Genomic DNA, 25,818 nt, shown 5'->3' on the forward strand with positions numbered 1-25,818 from the left:
TACTTCCCAAACTGGCATGCTATAAGGTGTATGAGGTTTGAGGGACAGGCAACTGCAAATTACATGCAAATAGGCAAATCATGAGGGTATTGTAAAGGACAACTCTCTGACGATGAAAAGCAGATTTTGAAATGAAAACCCTCTTTATGCCATCCTCTCTATATAGTTGGACAATGGGCAATACTAATCTACTAGTACTTATTCTAGGAAGCATAGGGAGGGAATCTTTCTCATTCTGGCCATGTGACTTAAGTCAGGAGGTGAAGCAAGTTGATAAACTTTTCTATTAGACCAATTATGCTTCCACACTGTATGACTGGCCCTATTTACAAAAATCTAAAAAACTGTGTTGAACTGAAAATATTATAATCACTTACTACAACTCTAGTCTCACCAAGGGAGTTTTAAAAACTGGGATATGACACACCTTACAGGCCATAGAAAGCCAATTACTTAATATTAATTACCCATAAATGAAGGGCCAGTGAATAAACAATAGGACTTGAAGATGCCTATAATGAACCAAAATGTTGCAGTAGATAATCATATTTAGAGTTTTAGCAGAAAACATAGCAGCACACCCAAGTTATAAGGATGCTATCTAATAGAAGCAGAATTAAGAAAGCCTAAAGAAGAAAGGTGTAAAAGAAAACACTGTCACAATTGGCCCTTCTTTTATTGGTAACTTGAGTATTTTAATATTAAAATCTTTGGACATCTGAACACGTTTGCATTTAAGTACAGATACGATATTTTAACTATATCATATACTAAGAATGAGCAATTATTGCTTTCTTTCCCATATGAGCACATCAAAATTAAAAACAGAGAGAAATACTTTTTAGGTATATATAAATGTACAATAACTTGCTGTTAGCTACCATCAAGAATAAAAATATAGTAATAGCAACAGCTATTTCTTATCTTAAAGAGTAATAAAACCCCAACTCTTGAGCAAAGTCAGTGGAGCAATTATTGCTAAAATCAATAACAATAACATAGGACTACACAACACACAGTGTCAAAAAACAAAAAGCAGCTGTCATTTGCAAACAAGGCCGCTAGAATGGAAAACCTAAGCTATTAGCATTTGGCAAACTAGTACCTCTATTTGAGTGAGAGGTAGTTGTTATACCTGAATTACTTTGATGCAAAGCTACAGTCCGAGGAAAAAAGAGATTATTGTTACTCATCATTCTGGGAGGCAGATTGGTTAGCTGCTGAGGCTGTGGCAGTTGTGGTCGTGGTCCTTGATTTCCCCATGGACTAGTTACTTGGTTGTTATTAACAAAGCCAAAATTATTGTTAGTACATATATTAGATGTTAAAGCCATCCCATGACCAATCCTGTAGGGTTGTTGAGGTCTAACTGAATGCATTCCTTGTGGGCAAGCGAAAGTTAGCTCTGATCGCATATTACTGGCTAATGCAGCACCATAATGTCCCCCAGAGTGATTAGTGTCATACATTTTCAGAATCTGAGCATTTTGCATGTTTTGCCTATTACCCACTCCTGCAACTGCTTTAACATCAGTAAAACTAAGGAGATCATCCTCGGATGAGCTTACTATAGCTTCTTCTGTCTTAAGTTTACCACTGGTGATAGAGCCAGCCATAACATCGTGAGGCCTACTTATATGTGATAGTGTGTGACCTCTTGTCAGAGGAGGATGATGGACACCTTCCCTCCACCTCATGCCCTTAACGTCCTGATTACCACCAGCATGCACATCTTCAAAAAATCCCACAGAAGAACTAGACGTGGAAAAGGGTGAAGGACAAAGCGAAGTAGAAGGCGAGACAGAAGAGAAAAGATCAGAGGAAGATGAAACCGTTGATGGAGGATTACCTGATGTTGGAAAAAATGCCTCCAACGATCCGGAACTCTGCTGAGAGCTTAAATTAGGATGTTGACTGCCACCAGCACCTGCTGCACCAGAAGATGCTGTAGTTCCAGCAGCTGATGACCCAAACTGACTAGTGGGGAATGACTGTTGAACTGGTGGGAATGCATCAGAACCAAACAATGCAGCTGGTGGAAAAGCTGTATTAGGACTATACTGTTGTGGTTGCTGCTGATGTTGCATCTGCTGTGGCTGTTGTTGCTGGGATGTGTGTTGTGCACCACCTTCATTTGATGCTGCAATATTTCTCTTTAATGCTGAAAAATAAATAACTACTCAATAAATGCTTTCAGTAAAATGATACTGCTTAATTAAAGGAAAACTTTTAAACTACATTTCTTGTTACTTCAGTGTAGAAAGCTAGAAAAAATACACACACATCTGCAAGCAAGTAGCATCTATGCAGACTAGTCTAAAATAACTCAACAGTTACTTCAAATATGATGACTTGGGAGAAATACAACCTTACTTATGAGTATATGACATTCCTCCCCTTACATGACCTTTCTCACATCACTGAACATGACATCCATAATCTTTTGCCAAGAAACATTACCAACAATGGTGGATGGATCTGTATTAACCATAGTATGAACTAGGTTAACAGTATGAACTAGCCTCCTTGGTAATGCCTTAATAACAAAGCTTTAATGACATTACAACAGTTTTTCATACACAACATCATCCACAATTATCCCACATCCACTGTACTGATTATCTCCTGACTTAATAGTCTTTTGTCCACCAGACAGAAGAATGATCCTATGTATTTGCTACCTACAACCATAGGTAAGACAAAACAATATTCTTCCACGCTTGTGTCTTCTAGCTGTGAGGTAGTGAGATTGAGGGGATAGGAGGTGGTTGGTGTTGAAGCAAAGTGAGGGGACAGGAGGTGGTTGGTGATGAAGCAAAGTGAGGGGATAGGTGGTGTTGGTGATGAAGCAAAGTACAATAAGATATAATTTTAACAGATAAAATGACTTACCTTGTGTATTTTGAAGTGGGAGACCAAGAGGAAGTCCTCCTCCGGCAGTGGAAATTGTTGATGGATGTTGGGAAGCCTTTGGACGTTGCCGAGGAGCAACAGACGTACTTTCTATCACTGGGCCTGTTGCTACTCTACTAATCTTTACTGAGGACTGCTGTTCCCGATCACTGACCATCTGACATAACTGGTCTAGCGATGGAACAGTTACATTCTGTTGGGGGGAAATTTAAAATATTGAAATAATCACTGTAAATTAAGAAGTCTTAGCATTTCTATAATCACACTACTCAAAATGTGCTGTGAATTCAGTCACTCACCTCTAATGATGAGTAATTTATGACAAGAAAAACTACAGCAACTTCACAAAATAACCCATTTACAATGAGAGCTTACTTTAATTTCCTTGTAAATTGTTTAATTTTCCCCATCTCTGATTAAACATTCACTAATTCTTATTCATAATCGAGAGAGAAATTTCCAATTAGGGTGACATCTCCAGATCAGCATAGGAAACCACAATCATAAACAAACAGAATGATTATAATAGCTTCTTTCATTATATACTTTTATTCTGGCTTCTTTCAACATATACTTTTATTCTTATTTCATAGTCTGGCTAGTACATTTTATACATGATGGAGGAAGGAAGCCTTTAATTTATTTACTGTCATTGAGGAGTAAAAATTTAGATAATATAAATTATAATTAAGGTCAACAAAATCAAAAGTCAGCAAATTATCACAGATATTTTGGAGACCTGATAAGCAGGCTACTTCATTTTAGTATTTACAGTCAAGAAAACTGCAGTGTGGAAAGGGAACTTTAAACTGATAATGGTTGCACAGGAAAACAGATGGTGTTAGTGAAAAATTAACCCTTAAACGCCGAGCGGGTATTTCCGAAAGTGTCTCTTGTATGCCAGCGGCGTTCGGGAGAGAGCGCCGAAGTGGAAAAAAAGGTTTCTTAAAAAAATCACAGCACGCTTAGTTTTCAAGATTAAGAGTTCATTTTTGGCTCCTTTTTTTGTCATTGCCTGAAGTTTGGTATGCAACCATCAGAAATGAAAACAAATATCATTATCATATATAAATAGTGGAATATATGACAGCGCAAAAAAATTTTTCATATATATTTGTAAACAAATCGCGCTGTGAGCAAAACGGATAAAGCTAATGAGTTACTTATTTTATCGTTGTATTGCACACTAAATTGCGATGATTTTGGTATATAACAAATAGTAAAATGATCAAAGCAACACGGAGAAAATATTATCACAATATGATGCATGAATTCATAACGTGAGGACGTAAAAAAAAGTATTTTTAAAAAATTCACCATAAATCAAAATATTGTGCTAGGGACTTACGGTTCTTGCAAAATGAAGGGAATTGATTGAATATTACTAGACAGTAAGTGTTGTAGCTTACAATTGCAGTTTTCGACCATTTCGGTCGAGTCAAAAGTTGACCAAAGGTTGAGATTTTGGCACTTATCATGATTTATATGAAAATATTTCAAAACTGATAAAAGCTACAACCATGGGTTTATTTTTGTTGTATTCTACATGAAATTGTATACATTTTCATACATAAAACTTTATGTAATGGCTAATATAAAACAGTGCAAAAATTACGACAATCTGACAAAACAATTTCTGATTTTTTTGGAAGAGTTACCGCGCGGACGTAAGGAAAAAGTATTTTTCAAAAATTCACCATAAATCGAAATATAGTGCTAAAGATTTCCAATTTATTGCAAAATGAAGGTAAATGATTGAATATAACTAGAATATAAGAGTTTTAGCTTACAATTGCGCTTTTCGACCATTTCGGTCGAGTCAAAGTTGACCGAAGGTTGAAATTTTGGCACTTATCGTGATTTATATGAAAATATTTCAAAACTGATAAAAGCTACAACCATGGGTTGTTTTACCTTGTACTCTACATGAAATTGCGCACATTTTCATATATAAAACTTTATGTAATGGCTAATATAAAACGGTGCAAACATTACGACAATCGGACGAAAAAATTTCTGATTTTTTCGGAAGTTACCGCGCGGACACAAGGAAAAAGTTTTTTCAATAATTCACCATAAATTGAAATATTGTGCTAGAGAATTCCAATTTATTGTAAAATAAAGGTAAATGATTGAATATTAATAGAATGTAAGCGTTTTAGCTTACAATTATGTTTTTCGACCATTTCGGTCGAGTCAAAGTTGACCGAAGGTTATTATGAAAATATTTCAAAACTGATAAAAGCTACAACCATGGGTTGATTTTTGTTGTATCCTACATGAAATTGCGCACATTTTCATATATAAAACTTAATGTAACGGCTAATATATTTTTTCAAAAATTCACCATAAATCAAAATATTGTGCTAGAGACTTCCAATTTGTTGCAAAATGAAGGTAAATGATTGAATATTACTAGAATATAAGAGTTTTAGCTTACAATTGCATTTTTCGACCATTTCGGTAGTCAAAGTTGACCAAAGGTTGAAATTTTGGCACTTATTGTGACTTATATGAAAATATTTCAAAACTGATAAAAGCTACAACCATGGGTTGTTTATTGTTGTATTCTACATGAAATTGCACACATTTTCAAAAATAAAACTCTATGTAACGGCTAATATGAAATGGTGCAAAAATTATGTCAAAGCGACGAAATAATTTTCAAGATGTGTCGCAGATGCTTTTTAGTGCGAGAAAAAATAAATTTGTGCATGCGCGCCTGGGTAACACTTGTAAACAAAACAACAGCCTAATTTGTGAACTCCGAACATCCCTCAATGTGCATGATTAAAAAGTTTTCACCAAGTAGGCCTATAACTATTTTTCCGCGAATTTAAAAAAAACTTTTTTGCATCGACGCATCATATGTCAATTAAGCAACCAACAGACAATTTTTGTTGACGTTTAATACGTCCAATAGGCGTTTAAGGGTTAAATGGAATACTTTTGACATTAAAAAGGAACTACTAATAAGATAATACAGAATATTTTGACTTACATTAACATTTCTAATTGGGCATTCCTTTCCGGCTAACTTGAAGGCTATACTGGACACTTGATATATGTCTGGTCGTTGGTCTGGGTCAGGATCCAACATATAACCTGAAAGGATAAAAATTCATTATTACATTACATTTTCCTAAATAAGACTACAGCATTCAAAATTTCTGTTTGCAACTTTGATAAATGGTTCAGATAGGGGACGAAGGAAAGTTGAACACTCATTAGAAACCCATTGGCCAAATAATTTCATTTTGAAGGCAATTTGCATTTGCCACATATACAAACTTGGATACATTTAATTAAAGCTGATGTGGCCCTTGAAACTTGGCAATACAGTAGTTAACTACACAGTAGTAGACAACCACCATGAACACAAGAATGTTATATACCTTAAAAATTCAACATGTGTTCCTACAAAATTTGAACCTTCATCATTCATATGGAAACACACTCCTTGATTGGGAGGTATAGTTGAGAGATCATGACCTTTACTGATCTTTCACCTGGAAATTTTAGCTTCCTGTTATATGCATGAGAGGCGGAAGAATAGCTCCTGTAACCTCCTGCACATCGTGGATTATGTGATACTACTGAGGATAACAGGGCCCTGTGTCAGTTAGGCTTGTTTGTAACCTTGTTCTACAAACATAGGATAGCTTAGATTTTAGGGTAGTAAAGTACCTCATAATCCCTGTATGCCACCTCTACCACCTGTTTCTCCAATTGTTAAAAGAGGGATAACGGGAGTCACATCTATCGACTAACAAAAAATCAGTTACTGGAAGCTCTTTTATGTAACTAACCTGCATCTGCCTGATCAGTTGATACTACCACTATTTTGTGGGTAGAAATAGTTAGAAAGAGAGGAAGAATATCAGTCAACTTTTTTCATTCAACCTTTCACCATGGTATACCTTAGGAGAGATGCTGTTCTGTCCTAAAAGAGGTCAGAGAGCCACAAGTTGTGCAGCCATCAAAAGTTCTTAGGAAAAAGATCAGAGGACTTGTGGGCAACAAGTGCACTAGTGTTGCTTATTATAAAAGAAAACTGTGGACATACAACTTTCGTGTTTTTAATCTAAAAACATGTAAATCAACCATGACATGTGGGACGAGGTTATGGCACGGCAACAATCATCTGAGTTAATGATTTGCATTAACCATGACATCGAGGCTAATCATGTTGGACAAGCAGAAAAAATTGTGCTTTTTTCTGATAACTGTGCTGTAATGTCAATAACTGCGATATGGCCAAAGAAAGTAAATTAAACCGCAAAAATCGTTATAATCAAGCAAAATAACAAGCCAGCGCACTGCACGTTTACCTTACATTTTATGCTATAGCTTAAGTATAACATATAATAATGCCATAATAAATTTGGATATATGGTACAGGAATAAATTTCCTTTGAAATTGTGAAAAATAGATTAAAAACATAAGGTTAGTTAAACAATATTGATGTTTGAAAACTTTAAATGAGTTTTTACCTTTATTTTCATATTGAGCTTATGTTTTTTGTTGTTGAACATGACTTTTTTTTTACTATTTATAACATTTATTCTTATATGTTGTGACGTCAATAATTAATAAATGGCCAGAATAAGTATGCTAATAGCAAAAATCATTATAATCAGGCCAAATAACATGACAGCACACTCTACTTAACATGACAATTTGTCCAAAAAAAAAAAAAAAAAAAAAAAAAAAATTGCATTTTTCCTAATATAAACCTGAGGTCCTTTTACAATAGGAAGGTACTAGCGGCAGCTGGATAGGTCGTAAGCTTTCGAACAAGGGTTCGGTAGTTAACTGCTTGTCCGACAGGCGCGCAGCGCGCGCGACTGGGAGGTAAACAAATCACTTTTGCTTTGGCCCAAGCAAAAACTGCAGAGTGAGGGGTGGCAATGAGGTGGGGCTATGTGTAAAAGGACCTCAGGTTTGTATAGTTAGGAAAAATGCAAATTTTGGACAAATTGTCATTTGTTCAGACACGGCATACAAACCTTCGGTTCCCTTTTACAATAGGAGGACTCACTTCTTGGTGGGTGGAATCTGAGTCTTTTGTGAACAGACTGGTGTTTCGCCCAACCTTGGAAGCCTCCCTGGTCGTAGAGCGAGGGAGGGATCCAAGCCTCTGTCCGATTGATCGGGGTGTGGCACCGCAGGATCAATGGTCAGACCTCTGGACCGAGTACTAAGAGAGAGGCATGCGTATCTCTTCGTACCAGCAATGTAAGAACTTGTTCCTGTACAGGAGCAAATATAAAGTCATGGGTTTGACTCTTGTAGGCATCCACTTCCCCCCCTTGTAGAAGGAAGTGGTGGATATTCTGCTCCTATCCCTAGTGAAAGGGATAGGATGGGGCTCTGTCCCCATATAGCTCACCTGCATCTCGTCCTCATCCAGCGTAGTGACGACCATGGCCCTCTGCCCACAGGTAGAGGGGAAAGGAAAAAGATGGGAAGAGAGAGCCAGTCACTCACTCACTCACACATCCATCCACACAGTTCACACCAGGACTCGATGCTGTTCAGCCTGCGAGGGTCTGGGTTAGCTACACAACTTGTTGAGCAGCCACCACGGGTCCCAAGGAAAAGGTATCCAAGGACCTGTGGGCAATATCCCGAAGGTAGAAGGAGGCGTAAAGGTAGTCTGGTTAGACCAGACCCCTGCCTTCAGGACCTGCGCCACGGAGAAGTTTCTTACGAAACGCCAACGAGGGGCCAATACTTCTGACTTCGTGAGCTCTCGGACGGGACTACGGATGTCGTCACTACCATCAGCCTCAATACGCCCTCCTGATGACCTCACGCAGCCAGAATGAAAGAGTGTTCTTGGATACTTCTTTCTTGGTGACCCCGGTGCTAACGAAGAGGCGTCGACACTCAGGCCTGAGGTGTCGAGTTCTCTTCAGATAGCGCCGTAGCGCCCTCACAGGACAAAGCAGCATCTCATCCGCATCATTATCGGTTGAGTCCAATAGGGAGGGAATCGTGAATGACTCGAACCTGTCTCAGGGACCGACGGTTTCTGAGTCTTCGCAACGAAGTTCGGGACGAAATCGAGCTCACGGATCCCCATCCCCTGGAGTGTCGTACATCATAGGAAAGACCATGAAGTTCCCCTATTCTCTTCGCCGATGCCAGGGCCAGCAAGAAGAGGGTCTTGAGGGTCAGATCCCTGTCTGACGACTCTCGGAGTGGCTCGAACGGTGTTCAAGTCAGACGTCCTAAGGACGAGAGTCACGTCCCACGCAGGGGGCTGAGTTCCCTGGGTGGGCAAGACCTTTCGAAGCTCCTCATAAGCAAGGAGGATCTCGAACGAGTTCGAGATGTCCAACCCCCTCAGTTTCAGGACGAGCGCCAAGGCGGCTCTGTATCCTTTGACTGTGGGGACTGAGAGGAGCTTCTCTCGGCGAAGAAAAACGAGGAAATCCGCTACCTGCTGAAGAGTGGCTCTGAGAGGAGATAGACCCCGTCTACGACACCAACCACAGAAGACGGCCCACTTCCCCTGGTACACAGCTGCAGAGGACTGACGGACGTTTCCAGCCATCTCTGTTGCTGCGCTACGAGAAAAGCCTCTCGTTCGCAAGAGATGGTGGATAACAGCCAGCCGTGAAGACGTAGGGACTGGACTGCTCGGTGGTACCGCTCGACGTGTGGCTGGGCGAGAAGGTTGTGCCAAGGGGGAATCTCTCTCGGTTCTCCTGCGAGAAGAGCCAGCAGGTCCGGATACCAAATGGCCTGTGGCCATTTGGGAGCCACCAGGATCATGCCTGAGATTCGGGGTGACCAGCGCTCGACTGATCACCTTGCGAATCAGGCTGAACGGGGGAAAGGCATAGGCGAAGAGGTTGTCCCACGGGTGTTGAAGAGCGTCCTCTGCAGCTGCCCATGGGTCCGGCACGGCCCGAGAAGAACACCTGGAGCTTCCTGTTGTGCCGGGTGGCGAACAGATCCACGACTGGTCGCCCCCACAGGTCGAAGAGCCTTTCCGCCACGTCCTGGTGTAGAGACCATTCGGTCCCTATCACCTGATCCCGACGGCTGAGCGTGTCTGCTACTACATTCCTCTTCCCTGGAATGTAGCGTGCCGACAGCTCTATTGAGTGTGCCTGAGCCCACTCGTGCACCTGCCGAGTCAAACTGGTACAACGGGAGAGACACTAGGCCCCCCTGTTTGTTGACGTAAGCCACCACCGTGGTGTTTGTCCGCACATCAACACCACTGAGGGTCCTATCAGTCGGTCCTGAAACTCTGGGAGAGCGAGGAACGCTGCCTTGAGTTCCAGAACATTGATGTGAAGGTGCTTGTCGTTCTCGTCCCACACTCCTGAGGTCAGCAACTCCTCCAGTGTGCGCCCCATCCCTCGGTCGATGCGTCTGAGAACAGCTGCATGTCCGGGGGGGGAGTGCGCAGAGGCATCCTCTTAAGAGGTTCCTGTCGTCCAGCCACCAGGCTAGGTCCTGCCTCACCTGTGTCAGTGACATGGAAAGCTTGGGGGATCCGTCGCCCTGCGACCAACTCTCCTTTAGTCTCCACTGAAGAGACCGCAGGTGAAGACGCCGTGAGGGGACTAACTTCTCGAGTGACGACAGGTGTCCCGATCACGACTTGCCATCGCTGAGCTACCTGTTCCTGCCGAGACAGGAACTGGTTGGCTGCCTCCTGAATCTGCTGATCCGCGAGTCTGCGGGGAAGACTCGCCCTGCTACCGTGTCGATCAGCATACCCAGGTACTTCATCCTCTGCTTGGGCTCGAGATCGGACTTCTCGAAGTTCACACGATCCCCAGATCGCGACAGAACTCGAGCAGTCGATCCCTGTCCTGTAGCAACTGCGAGCGGGAGCTCGCCAGGACTAACCAATCGTCGAGATACCCTCATCAGACGTATCCCGTGCGAAATGGCCCAGCAGACACCCAGAGTGAACACTCGCGTGAACACCTGTGGGGCGGTTGAGAGACCGAAGCACAGTGCCCTGAACTGGTACACCGTCCCGTCTAGGATGAAGCGGAGGTACTTTCTGGGAGGACTGATGAATGGGTATTTGGAAATACGCATCCTTCAAGTCCACTGAAAGCATGAAATCGTTCTCCCTGATGGAAGTCGAGCACTGGAGCGTGCCGTCCTCCTCGTGAAACCGGGTCTGGCGAACCAAAACCGGTTCAGGGAGAGAGATCTATCACCGGGCGACCAGCCTCCCGTAGACTTTTCCACCAGGAAGAGTCGACTGTAAAAGCCCGGTGAACTGATCCGTGATCGATCTCTACAGCTCTCTTGCTCAGCATGGTCTTGATCTCCTGTCTTCAGTGGCTACGTCCTTCGATGACCCTGGAACGTACGACTGCTGTTGGACCGGGTTGGAGGTGAGGGGTCGGCGAGATTCGAAGGGTAATAGATATCCCTCCCGAAGGACATCTACAATCCAGGTCTCGGCGCCGTAGCGCTGCCAAGTTGCCCAATGGCTGGCCAGGCACCCCACACTTCCGGCAGCAGGTGAGGGGGAACGCCGCCCCTCCCTAGCGTTTCCCCCCTTTTCTTTCTTCGACTTCTTACCCAGAGCCTCCACGGGAAGAGGAGGGCTGGGAGGAGGGCTGGTTACGGCTCCCCTTGTTGTAGAAGTCGAAGAAGACAGAGTCATTCCTCGGGGCTTCGACGCAGCAACCGTCTTAGCAGCCGAGAAGCGCTAGCCGAGTTCTTAGACTTGGCCGCAGTCCGAGGCTGCCCAGAAGCCTTCGAGACTGCCTGGTGAACCAGACGGTCACTGTCATCAGTGCGCCGTCTGTCCACCGCAGCGTCCACCATCTCTCCTGGGAAGAGAGACGTGGAACTCCGTAGAGGTCCGTTTCGAAGAAAAAAAAAAAAAAAAAAAAAAAAGCCCCCAACGCCGCCTCACGCCCAGGCCGCCCTGGAAACCCAGAGTAAGGACAGCGTCCCACTTCGTCGGCCGAAACCACGGTTGGCCCAACAGGTTCATCCGTCTGGCGTGGGGCAAAGGAAGGAGATGGCTCTTCCTCCCCAGACTGGCAAAGTCTCCTGAAGGCACCGAGTCATCTTCGGGAGAAATTCCCCGGAGTTGGCTGCGACCTTAGATACTGTGACGGGACCACAGATCTAGCCAGGAGACGGCCATGGAAAGCTGCCATGGCGGTAGATTCCAGGACCGAGTGCCTCTTGCTGCGAGAACCCACAGGTTCTCGGACAGGAGCTGTTGCAGAGACACACCCGGAGCAGCCTAGTAACTCCGGGTGTTCACCTGTTGGGCGGCATCGGGTCTTCAGATGGCACGTAAAACCGCCGCTGTCGTAGCAGGAGGAGGTGGAAGCAGCTTGCTCGACCTGCCAGACTTGAGTGAACCGTCTTGTCCGAGACAAGCGATTCAACCTGGTGCCAGCACCGAGTCCGCAAGCTCCGCAACGCGGCAAACCCACCGTCGGTCTGGGTTCCCTCTTCGGGTTGCCCCCAGAACGACTCGAGCCGGGACGTGGGCTCGGATGGTGGGAGCGGCGATCCTCCCCGAGGTCGTTGTGCTGACGAATCAGCGCAATAACCTCGGCAAAAGTTCCTCTGGATCTCGGGAGTGACTGCATCCTGTGGAGTCGGACCGTCCAGTCCCTCAAACAGGAGCACCTCCCGAGACCCTCCTCCCTCAAGGAGAGGAGCAGCGACAGCCCCCTCTCGGTCTCCTCCAACCACCTGTGCGTACGACCTGGCTGGTCCGAGAACCGAGCCTGGTACGTACGACGACGTGGCGGGATCCTGAGGGGCGCACATCCTCAACGATCCACTCCTCAATACCCTCGCCCCTCCCGGTGTAACCCGAGGAGGTGAAGGTATGGGAGAGGCAGACCTGACGCTCCCTCCCCCTCGCTCGCTGGCCAGAACCAGCGGGCTTGGAGGACTGCAGGCGATCGCCAACCGCGGTGGCGATCGAGCTGCAAGACCTAGTCGAGCCGTCTCGCTGTGGAGAACGGCTGGACCGAGAAAAACATCGGCCCCCCGGTCCCTTCGTGTTGTCAGATGGAGCTGGTGCTGGTCGCCGTACCCGATCGCTCTCTGCGAGAGCGACGGTCAGGCGACCGTGCGAGCTCCACTGTCACGGTGAGATCGGGTGGGGTATCCCTCACGGTGCGTCAGTTCGCTGGTACCCAGTAGCCGTGGCTGGTTGCCGGCGAACAGGGGGGACCTTCTTCCCTTAGCCTCAGCCCGTGGCCGGTCATGGACCGTCAACGTCCGCCCGGGTAGCCAGCTGCTCGCCGTGAGAACGAGAGCTGGTCCTGGGTGATAGTCGCGTGAGCGGCTGTCACCAGTCTTCCGCTCCGTGCCGTGAACCTGACGCTGAGCGGACTCAGAGGTTCTGGTTCCTGGCTGCACGGTCGCTGGTAGGCGACCGTACACTCGGTACCTCTCGCGAACGAGCGGCCGAGCCGGATCCTGCTGCTGTGCCGAACCACTGACAGCAGGTGAGGAAGTGCCGGTGTTAGCCGGCACACCTCTGGTCCCCGTAGTCTTCTTCCTTGCGGGAGAAAGAGACGGGTTTCCTGCTCCCGAAGGAGCAGGGCGACCAGCGGAAGAACCCCCCCGTCTCACCAGAGCGAGACGGGCCCTTAGAAGTTCCCGAAGGAGACTTATTAGGGGGGGGGGGAGGCGACCTTCTTCTTCTTAGGCGGGGGAGCCTTTAGAAGAAGAAGGGGAAGAGGCGGCAGACGACGACGACGACGAGAAGACGATGAAGACGACGACGACACCTTCCTCCTCTTCTTCTTCTTCTTCGTCAACCTCCTCAGGACCGACGTCAGATCTGTCATCCAGGACGGAGCCGGGGCTGCTGTTGCCGAAGCAACAGGGCCCGGACGTACCTGTCCGAACAGACCAGCATCGGGAGCAGCGGCGCCAGGAACAGGAACAACATCAGCAGGTGCGAGCATCACAGGAACGGCAGACGAGACAGCAGGAGCAGGTACAGGAACAGCAGCGGTGGTCACGGCAGGTACGGCAGACTGTGTGGGAGGTCCAGATGGTCGAACCAGCGGCACAGACGTCCTCGGTACCGGTGGGAGGTCCAGGGGCGAGCTCTTCGGGCACATGAAGTCCGGTCGCGGCAGCACGGCAAACCCATGTGGCGGCATCACACTACCCCGAGTTACGGCGACTGGCCCCTGCACCGAGTTGTGGGTGTCACAGAGACCGCGTGCTGGGGTGTACACCAGGTGAGGAGGTGTAGCGTAGCCGGGTGTTGTAAGGGTCGTGGTGGAGGTCGTGACCGTTGCATGGGTGACCGCCACGGAGCCAGCGAGATGATAGAGCAGCCCCTGGACACTGGCACGCCCTGCAGCCCCAACGATGCCCACACCTGTCCGAGGTCATCCTTCGCGGCAACCGCACCTGAGGAGGCAAAAGTCGGGTGATTAGAAGGATCCTCTACCCGCTCGCGCGAAGACGAACGGATAGAGGACCCAGAGTACAAACCTCTACGTCAGGGTATCTAGCGCCCTCCTCACACTCGACACGTCAGGAGAGGAGAAGGACCTAGACACCCCACCCCCGAAGGGGAAGGCGCGAGGACGTGGAAGTTGAGCGGGCGGCAGGAAAGAAGACGAAGTGTCCGTCACCAAAGAGCGCGGGAGAGCTTCCCGACGACTCCTTTGCAGGCCTTCGCTCTTCCTGCCCTCCATACAAAGTCCACTGCGCCTCCGACCAGTCATTCATACATCACAGGGCTCGGCCCGGGTGCATTCGCGCCCCCCGACACCGAGACACAAAATATGAGGGTCAATCTCCGGGAACTATCGAACTTCCCGCATTTACGCCCTTCGATACCCGGGCAAAGTCTCCTTGGGGTAGCGAGGCTAGGAGATTCCATCATAATTCAATAATTGAAAGCAGTAATTAATATGCAAAGAGAGAAGATTGTACTACCAATAACTCTTTAATACACAATTACAACCAAATACTCAGAAAGCAAACGACGAGCAGCGGGCAGAGAGCGTCGAACACACACGTCCATCCACTGTGAGGCCGAAAAGCAAAAGTGATTTGTTTACCTCCCAGTCGCAGCGCGGCGCCTGTCCGGACAAGCAGTTAACTACCGAACCCCTTGTTCGAAAGCTTACGACCTATCCAGCTGCCGCTAGTACCTTCCTATTGTAAAAGGACGAAGGTTTGTATGCCGTGTCGGAACAACTTACCATTTTATACTATAGCTTTAAGTATATAACTTATATAGAAAAATTTTGGCAAAATTTTTGGATATATGGTACACAGATAAATTTCCTTTAAAATGGTGAAGGCTAGATTAAAATTGTATGGTTAGTTTCAGAAAACTTTAAATACATTTTTCTCTGTTTGTAAAAAAAAGGGTGCTTGTGCCCTTGCTCTGCTTGGCGCCTCATTTATTATATTAGAAGCCAGCAGGTCTAACCCTCCAAACCCCTTGACAAACAATGACATATATTTTCAAATCCTAAAAAATCCAATGAACTATAAATATAGAATCTTTAAAATAAAAACAACAGTTCTGCCAAACATACGTATAAGAGACTGAAGATGCTTGGAAAATCTAGCGTTGTCAGGAATCGAGAAATTCCCTGAAGTTATTGCGAGAGGGCTTTCTCCAAAAGGAAGTGTGAAGAAACAAAGCTTGTATAAAAAGCACCCTAAGGCCTGAAAATAAAAAAAAGTTATTAAAAATACTGCAATTAAAAATTCATTCCTGAATTCAACCTTTTCAAATGACTTGGTTTAACATCAATGTGCATGATAGAGTACACAACCAATTGTTAAATATTAGCTAGATTCAACCTATCTATTCTGTCTTGCCCCATACTAATTTAGGAATCCTATACAATCTTACAAGAATTAATATCTTATTATGTTCATTGACATGCACCTCCTTAATTGACTTATTGTTTTATCTCCAACTGTAAGATTAACCAGCAATAATTTACAAGAATAAAAAAAAGTTAATAAACAATAACAATATTAGGGTTGCTATCTATGGTGAGCTAGTGACACTGCTTAATTGGAGTTTTCAAAATATGATTCACTTTAGAGCCTGTTTGTGGCAAAATGAGATGGTATTTCGTCAAATACTTATTGACTTATCTAACTTTTTTATTAATTGTTCAAAAGGCCTCATTTTAATCATGTGCACACATGAAGGGAAAAAGAACAAGAGAAAAATTAATAACTGTCCCATGAAAATAAAATAAAATGCACATCTCACTAATTTAATGGGGGGGAAGGGGGAGGGGTAAACCCATGGTGTCTACCCCAGTCCAAAAGTTGATAGGGATTTGCCACCTTTACCGTCCAAGATTTATGACTGTTAATAATTGACAACTATTTTCAAAACAAAAGTTAACTCCTGAACATGAAGAATAAGGCAGTGAAAAACACACAAGACAAAAGGCCATGACATAAGAACTTACCCATATGTCAGATTTTGAAGTAATTGGTCTACCTAAATACAAGTCCACCATTTCTGGTGCACGATATGCTAGTGTGGTATAACGCTGAATTTCCTCTTCAACTTTCGAAACTCCATCAGTTGTGCCACACAAAATTTTTGAAGTTGCCGAGCCAAAATCACATAGGACATAGCTACCTTCTGAGCTTATTAGAATATTTTCAACCTGGAAATTTCATGATTATATAAGAATATCTATATTACTTCAATTTATAGTATGTATGGAAAATATATCACTTTTTAAAATTTATAAAGACTACTTCAGTTGGGTTAATCCAATCATTCTTATTTCAAAATACAACACCATATATACTCTATGGACATTATGCAAATAACTTTCTATTGCATTAAAGCTGTTATCTAACATTACCATGCTAACATGGAAAATATGATAAAATCAAGATGAACCTGGGAAAATCATGTCTGTCACCAACCCTACAAAAACTTTCCTTACTCTACCTTTAAATCTCGATGAATAATAGGTGGGTTCATGTGGTGCAGTCTTGTTACTGCATCACATACATCACAGAAAATCTTCAGGACTTCAGCCTCCGTCAAACCAGTGCTGAGCCTGAGGAAACCGAAGTTTTGACATTTTTATACACTCATTACATATATATAAGCAGATCATACTTGCTTCACAATATGAGCAAGAAAAAATGAAACGAAAACAAGTTTCATATGTAGAAACTTGAAACATATGTATAGAAAGACTATTTAATTCACACTATTATCATTAATAAATAATGTAACATGACCAGTTAATGTAACATTATTGGCTCTCACTTGGCTAGAAAATACATATATCAATCTTATATGCTGAATTACAAAAATATAAATTTTAAATTCTGACAGTGACCAAATTTCCCAATATTGACATAGTGACCAAATTTCCCTTCAATTTTTATCTTTTAAATTTGATATTCACTGTTGATTGAAAAATGACAAATTTTTAACCAATTTGTATTTTTCATAACTAACAAACCTGAGGTCTTAACATTAGGATAAATACTTAACGCCAGCTGGAAACCGGTAAAGTTTAAAATAATTGTGTATGCAAGGGACTATTGGCATCTGTGCTTGGTTACGAGTCATGTGGAGCCACCCACATACCCCTCTTTAACTCGTGACCCTGTTAGTTATTTTCTTACCGCCTTTAAGAGAGGATGTGCTTTGCTTCCCTCCTTTTAAAGCTGGTTTAGTTTGCCCCCTGTTGTTTTGAATTTGTTGCTTAGAATTCCCGGGCATTTTTGTAAACATGGAGCCTTCTCATGCTTCGAGATTTCCTGGATATCATAAGAAGCAGATAAACACCCGGATATTTTCTTCGGCGCTTTTGACGTCAGGGTACTCATTGTGTAGTAAGTCGTTTGCACTGCCATCTTGTTTTTGTTCCAGATACGTGGGCAGAGTTGATGGAGGTGTGCGATCGGTATACATAGAAAATGTTTATCAACTGTAACTGCTGTTCTGCATTCTCTAACTCTGGCTTCTACGTTTGGGCCATGTGTGCGATTCTTCAAACACTCACGGGTCATGAGTGCGATTCTTCAAATACTCACAAGTTAAATGTGTGTCACTAATTCATAGATGGAATAATAATACTTAAATAATGAACACCAAAATTCTTTAGCTTTAAATTTCCTTTTGTTTGGTATCAGACGAACCATTCTCGATTTAATTAATTTCATGAAGTGTCTGCCTCTATTAAAGGCAAGTTTCTGTTTGTTTGTCTGGTGTTTTTACGTTGCATGGAACCAGCGGTTATTCAGCAATGGGACCAACGGCTTTACGTGACTTTTGAACAACGTTGAGATTGAACTTCTATCACCAGAAAGCAAGTCTGATGTTCAATAACCACTGATAGGACCAGGTATATATTCAATCTAGTTACATAGTTACTGCTTTGAATGATTTATCAGCACCATTTCCTTTAATACTTATATATATAAGTGGGGAGCCAATATATTCAAATACATGCACTAGCCTCATATAATTTATGACATAAAAAATTTATTACCTGCACGAACATATCTTTAGTACACTTTTGAATGGCCTCTACAGAGATAAGTCAGGCCTGAAATTTTCATCTTTATGACATATTAGGTAAAAATGATGAAAGAACATCTTCTTACTATAAACCTATGAACAACAGGTCTTGTACCATGAAATTCTGTTCTTTTAAAAGGAATAGTGTGCCATTCAACTCAGATTGACAAGTGTCCTAACCATACATTATCCATCTTCAGGATTTTACAACATTTAATCATATCCAGCAATTTACAAGGTTTGATAAGCATGTTAACAGGCATAAATCTGCTCAATTTCTCCTATGGCACTACATCACTACCCATTTAAGCTTCAAAATCACATAAAAATGACAAATTTGTAGCTAATTTGTATTTTTCATAACTAACAAACCTGAGGTCTTAACATGATATTGTCATGATACAATAAAGTTTGTTCATACTTACCTGACAGATATATATATAGCTGTATTCTCTGACGACCGACAGAATTTCGAAACTCCCAGCAAACGCAGTGGTCGGCTAGGTGGTTAGTACCCATTCCCGCCGCTGGGAGGCGGATACCAGGAACCATTCCCATTTTCTATTCAGATTTTCTTTACCACTATCCCCTGAGGGGAGGTGGGTGGGTACTTGATTATATATATCTGTCAGGTAAGTATGAACAAACTTTATTGTATCATGACAATATCATTTTGTTCATGACACTTACCTGCCAGATATATATATAGCTGAATCCCACCATTGGAGGTGGGAAGGGGACAGAATCGAAAGGATTTTGGAAACATTTCACATGCAGATGATGGACATCTTGGTTCCCTACCTGTTTAGCATAGCTGACTTCGTGATTACTGTCACCCAAGCCTGCTTCTGCTTAACTAGAATTTCCAGCAACAGGAGCGTGACCACAATGTGACTAGACCATATTGACCATACTGAAGGACAACGAAGCATAATAAATAACCACCTAACCTAGCCTCACTAAAGTTAGTCCCATAACTTTCAGGCTAATTAAAGGGAAGACCAGCCTCAAGCGGCCACCCTACGGACCAAGTAAAAACAAACCCATAATTAAAATGGCAACTACATTCTTTTCTTTAACGGAAAGATGGGGTTCGTATTTGCTTCTCGTCCCCAATACTGTATCCGCGAAATGTATGGTCCAAGCGAGTAGCAATTCTCATATGCGCCTTCACATCTCTGAGGTAGTGTGAAGCAAACACAGAGTTGCTTCGCCAAAATGTGGCACCCAGGATATCACTGAGTGCCATATTTTTCTGAAAAGCCACCGAAGTAGCTACCGCTCTAACCTCGTGAGCATTAACTTTTAGCAGTTTAAGATCACCATCCGTGCAGGACGAATGAGCTTCCCTGATGGTGTTTCTCAAGAAGAACGCCAGTGCGTTTTTAGACATTGGTAATTCCGGCCCCTTGACCGAACACCACAGGTTGTCTGACGGGCCTCTACATTGTTTGGTCTTTTCCAGATAAAATTTGAGAGCTCTGACAGGGCACAAAACTCTCTCCGGCTCTCGTCCGACGAACTCTGATAACCCCATTGATATCAAAGCTTTTAGGCCAAGGGTTGGATGGGTTTTCGTTCTTCGCTAAGAACGAGGGGCTCAGCGAACACACTGCATTGTGTTCTCTGAAACCCACATGTTTACTCATAGCTTGGATTTCGCTAACCCTCTTAGCTGTTGCCAAAGCGGTTAGGAAAATAGCTTTCCTAGTTACATCTTTCAAAGAGGCAGCGTGCATAGGCTCAAATGGGGCTGACATTAAAAACTTTAAGACAACATCTAAATTCCATGAGGGAATCTTGTCTCGTGAGCTTTTGATGTTTCAAAGGACCTCAATAGATCGTGAAGATCTTTATCATTTGATAAATCCAAGCCTCTGTGATCGAAAAGACCGTTGACAGCATACTTTTGTAGCCTTTAATCGTTGACACTGAAAGTTTGTCTATATCTCTAAGATGTAAGAGAAAATCAGCAATCTGGCTCACAGAGGTCGTGGAGAAGGAAATATTTTGCCTTCTACACCAACTTCTGAAGATAGCCCACTTCGATTGGTAGACAGCTTGGGAAGATGTTCTTCTAGCGCTGGCAATAGCTCTTGCCACCGATCTTGAAAAACCTCTCGCTCTGGCCAACTTTTGGATAGTCTGAATGCAGTCAGACTCAGAGCGGAGAGGTTTCCGTGATACCTCTCGAAGTGGGGCTGTCTGAGTAGATCGATTTTTTCTGGAAGTGTCCTTGGGAAATCTACCAGAAATGACATGGCCTCTGTGAACCAGTCGCTTGCAGGCCAAAAGGGGGCGATCAACGTCATTCTTGCTCCTTCCGACGCCGCAAACTTCCTTATTACCTCTCCCAGGAGTCTGAATGGAGGAAAGGCGTATAGATCCATCCCCTTCCAATTCCAAAGCATGGCGTCTATTGCTATTGCTCCTGGGTCTAGAACCGGAGAGCAGTAAATAGGAAGCCTCTTCGTTTTTGCTGTCGCGAAGAGGTCTACCAGTGGGCGTCCCCAAAGTTTCCATAACTCCTTGCAAATCTCTGGATGGAGAGTCCATTCGTTTGGAAGCATTTGATGTTGACGGCTGAGGAGATCCGCACGAACGTTCTGCTGTCCTGAAACGAACCTTGTTAGAATCGTTACATTTCTCAGCTTCGCCCAAAGTAAGATTTCCCTCGTTATCCTGAACAGGGAGCGAGATAGAGTTCCTCCCCGTTTTTTGAGATATGTGAGCGCCATGGTGTTGTCCGAGTTGACTTGTACAATTCGTCCCACAATCCTTGACTCGAAGCATTGAAGTGCCAAACAAATCGCCTCTAGCTCCTTGAGGTTTATGTGCCAGGACCTCTGTTCCCCTCTCCAGAGGCCTGACACTTCTTCCTCCCCCAGTGTTGCTCCCCAGCCCGTCATGGACGCGTCTGAGAACAACACTGAGAACTTTGAGGGACATCCCTTCCGATAGCTTGACGGGATCGGACCACCACTTCAAATGCTCTTTGATCGATTGAGGGATTCTCAAAATCTCGTCTAGGTCTTTCTTGTTCTTCCAGTTGTCTGCTAGGAAAAACTGAAGCTGTCTGAGGTGCAGCCTTCCCAGAGAAACAAATTTCTCCAGCGAGGAAATGGTCCCCAGCAGACTCATCCATTCCCTCGCCGAGCATATTTCCTTCTCTAAGAAGACCGATACTTTCTCTAAGCATTTTAGCTGACGTTCTATGGATGGAAATCCTTGAAAAGCCACTGAATCCATCTGAATCCCCAGATACACGATGGACTGTGTGGGAATCAGATGGGACTTCTCGAAGTTGACCAGAAGGCCCAGGTCCTTCGTCAGCTGTAATGTCGTATGTAGGTCCTCCAGACACTGTTCCTTTGACGTGGACCGGATCAGCCAATCGTCTAAATAGAGTGAGACTCTTATCTTTGAGAGATGGAGCCATCTTGCTACATTTCGCATCAGAAGCGTGAATATCATAGGGGCTGTGCTCAGCCCGAAACAGAGAGCTCTGAATTGGAAGACCTGTCCTTTCAGAACGAATCTGAGGAACTTCCTGGACCGAGGATGTATCGGAACATGGAAATAGGCATCTTGGAGATCCAAGGACACCATCCAATCTCCTGGTCTCAGGGAAGCTAAAACAGACTGTGCAGTTTCCATCTTGAATTTTATTTTCCTTACAAAAAGATTCAGCCTGCTTACGTCTAGGACAGGTCTCCATCCTCCCGAGTGCTTCGGAACAAGGAAAAGCCTGTTGTAGAAGCCTGGAGAGTTCCGTGATACAACTCTTTCTACTGCTCTCTTTTCCAACATCTGATCCAAAAGGTCTAATAAGATCTGTTGCTTTGAATCCTGATAAGAGGGCGAAAGGTCTATTGGTTCTATGCTTAATGGTGGTTTCGATAGAAACGGGATTTTGTAACCTTTCTCGATCACTTCGAGTGACCAAGAGCTCGCCCCTCTTATCCTCCATGCTTCGGCGAAGAGAGCGAGTCTCGCCCCGACTGGTGTCTGGAGGGCCGAAAAGTCATTTCTTTCCCCTGGTTTTTGAGGGGGCTCTGCCCCTAGGGAAACTCCTCCCTCGAGCAGCAGCTCTTGAAGAGGCTCTTCCACGAAAGGGCTTATAATTCTTCCTAGAAGCTTGCGTGGTTCTTGAAGACATCTGATCAGCAGGACGTTTTCGAAGACCGATACAATAAGTCCTGCGTCGCTCGTTCTTGGAGATTTACTGATAAATCCTTTACCATCGATTGTGGAAAAAGATGAGCAGAAAAGGGAGCGAACAACAATTCTGCTTTTTGCGCTGGCGACACTGACTTAGTTTTGAAGCTACAGAAGAGTGCGCGTTTCTTCAGGACTCCCGACGCAAAATGTGATGCCAGTTCGTCGGAGCCATCTCTTACTGCTCTGTCCATGCATGACAAAATACTCGCTAAGTCCTCCAAAGAGATGGAATCTGGGCTTCTAGACTGCACATCCAAGACGCCCATACACCAATCTAGAAAGTTAAAAACTTCCAAAGTTTTATAAAGGCCTTTGAGATGGTGATCTATCTCCGACATTGTCCCACGAAATTTCGCTGATGCCTGGTAAGATCTTCTAGGAGCTTCCACTAAGTTGGCGAAATCCCCTTGTGCGGAAGCGGGGATTCTTAAACCTGCTTCCTCTTCTGTCCTCGTACCACTTCCCCGATCTTCCACTAAGCCTTGTGGGGGGAAGTGCAAAAGAAGTCTTGCCCTTTGTCTTTTTGGATTCCATCCAATCATGGATTCTTTTAAAAGCCCTTTTAGTCGAGAGCGAGGTGGCCATTTTGACAAAATTTGGAGTCTTCCTTGCCTTCGAAGAGGTTAGTTGCGAAGGTGGAGAGAGAGGAACTGGAGCTCGGAACTTCTCGGGAAACAAATCTTTTAAAAGACGAGTCAAAGTCTTATAATCCACAGAGGATGAGGTTGTAGGATCCTCCTCCTCTTCCGAAACAGCCTCGCTTGACGATTTATCTTCTAATGGAGACATAGTCTTATTCTGAGTCGAACGAGAAGAAACCAAAGTTTCACCTCCCTTTCGAACCGCAGGTCTTGTGTTTGAAATCAAATTTGAAGAGGAGAGTCTATGTTCTCCTAACCTTGACTTTCTCTCCGAATTTTCCAAACTAACGTCATACGATTTCTCTTGACGAGCACTCATATTGTAGTTCCTACTACCTTGAAGCATATGGCGCTTAACCTTCTGACTAGCGACCTGTTCTTTTCTTCTCAGGGTGACTTTATGCATCGGACGCCTAGCGCCCTCAAAAGCGTCCTCCTTTGCGTCCTGGAAAGCGTCCTCATTTGCGTCCTGGAAAGCGTCCTCATTTGCGTACTGATATGAAGGACGACGAGCGTCCTTACTAGCACTACGCCTCGCGTCCTCAAAAGCGTCCTCATATTCATCTTCATATCCTTCTTCTGAACTAATATCGTGCGTCTGAAGTCTCTCCGACCCCGAGCGTCCCGAGAAGCGTCCTTACGAGCGTCCTGGTTAGCAAAGCGTTTCTTTTGTTGAATATTCTCTTCCTGTAAGCCAAGATCAATTCCTCCCAATTCTATTTCTGAGCGATCCTTCTGAACGTTCTTCGATTCTGGGAAAAGACGACGGCGGCCGCCTGTGCGGCACCTATTGTCTTTTTCTTTACCACCAATACTTCTAGAGACTCTCTCAGCAGGACTGCTTGCGCGTTCCTGATTGAGTCGATGAGGTCTAGAAGGCGACGGATCAGAAGATGACGAAGAACGAAGAGAAGCCGCAGGAGAACGTCTAGATCTCTTGACGGGTAGCCAAAGATCTTTTTTACGACTACGTGATCTTTCTTCTTTCTTGGCGAAAAACGCATCCAACTGTTGACGAATCGCTTCGAGGGTCTTTTTTGATGGTGAAGAACCATATGATGGAATGAACCTTTGAGAAGAAGATGGGCGAGGGGACGCCTTCTTCCTTCTCTCCGGACTCGAATCAGGACGCTCAGAAAGCGTCCTAAATCTCTTGTGCGGGATACTGTCTTCGAAGTCTTCCGGAGAAGACCGAAGCGTAAATCGAGGCGGAGGACGCTCTCGATCTCCCGATGAAGCTTCCTCTTCCATCATACCTTTCCTAAGAGGGCGAGAAAGACGATGGCCGCCAGTGCGACGTCTTACGTCTTCCTTTACCACTCTCACTTGGAGAAGCGCGTACTTCTTCCGTAAGACCTTTCCTAAGAGGGCGAGAAAGACGATGGCCGCCCGTGCGACACCTTACGTCTTCCTTACCACTCTCAGTCGGAGAGGTCTTCCGAGATTCCCACCCACGGTGAGGTGAGGACGTCTCGGAGGAAGAGAAGCATTCCTTCAAAGTTCGAGCTTGCGCGCGATCTTTGGCAGCCTGGGATGCGTCTTCAGGATCTGCCGAAGGGACGCCAGACCGGTGTTTAATTCCCGTAACCCTCCTTCGGCCTTCGACATGTCCATTCCCTGTGTTCTGGGAGTCCGACAGAGGTCTCAACCTAGAGGCATTATAGGACCGATCTGACGCCCCCTCCACTTCACTAGGGGCACTAAAATTATCACTACACTTTTGCACATTAGATTGTAGCACTTTCATTTTCGATTCAAGGTTCCGAATCGATTCTAAAATGGTAGAAAGGGCATTCCCTTCGGTAACAATCACTTCCTTATCTGAAGGAGAAATTACAGGGTTATGCGTAACATGTTCTACATTTATGTTAGATTGAGCAACTTTACTTTGACTTTTAACAGAAGCACTCCTGGAGGAAGACCTCCTAATTCTGTCACGCTCAAGTCTACGAATGTAAGATTCATACGCCTTCCATTCGACATCAGTTAACACTTCACATTCTTTGCACCTATCATCCAACAAGCAAACATGCCCTCTACAATTCACACACACTGTGTGAGGATCTACCGAGGCTTTTGGTAGCCTCACCTTACATTCTTCTACACCACACACTCTGAAACTAGTAGAACTAGATCCAGACATCTCAATTCTAAGAAAAATCAAAGCCAAAATCAAAATCCAAACCACAATAGCGTATGCCAAATCACTAAGCCAAGTCCGAAACCAAAAGACAATCCAAATACTCAAGTGACAAATGAAGTTTTCGAAATCCTAAGCGGAGGTCTGTAAACAGGTGTTTACCGACCGGCGACAGAAGAAAATCTGAATAGAAAATGGGAATGGTTCCCGGTATCCGCCTCCCAGCGGCGGGAATGGGTACTAACCACCTAGCCGACCACTGCGTTTGCCGGGAGTTTCGAAATTCTGTCGGTCGTCAGAGAATACAGCTATATATATATCTGGCAGGTAAGTGTCATGAACAAAATTAGGATTTACTATCGCTAAGCTGGAA

At 44.5% G+C, this 25,818-nt stretch overlaps 1 protein-coding gene across 3 annotated transcripts in view; it reads right to left on the minus strand.

Annotated features, from left to right (window-relative positions):
- The window catches only part of LOC135200861 (uncharacterized), a 167,942-nt gene that overhangs the window by 126,961 nt on the left and 15,163 nt on the right, over window positions 1-25,818 (minus strand). For 2 of the 3 annotated variants that reach the window (XM_064229568.1, XM_064229567.1), the window contains exons 4-9: window positions 16,854-16,965; window positions 16,357-16,560; window positions 15,457-15,589; window positions 5,915-6,018; window positions 2,893-3,106; window positions 1,850-2,161 (exon numbers count right to left, since the gene is read on the minus strand). In XM_064229568.1, the coding sequence (XP_064085638.1) occupies window positions 1,850-2,161; window positions 2,893-3,106; window positions 5,915-6,018; window positions 15,457-15,589; window positions 16,357-16,560; window positions 16,854-16,965 (1,079 nt within the window). The remainder of the gene's footprint in view (window positions 1-1,849; window positions 2,162-2,892; window positions 3,107-5,914; window positions 6,019-15,456; window positions 15,590-16,356; window positions 16,561-16,853; window positions 16,966-25,818) is intronic. The other variant, XM_064229569.1, reaches the window with a different exon arrangement.

Source organism: Macrobrachium nipponense, chromosome 27, assembly GCF_015104395.2.
Source record: "Macrobrachium nipponense isolate FS-2020 chromosome 27, ASM1510439v2, whole genome shotgun sequence".
Lineage (NCBI taxonomy): Eukaryota > Metazoa > Arthropoda > Malacostraca > Decapoda > Palaemonidae > Macrobrachium > Macrobrachium nipponense.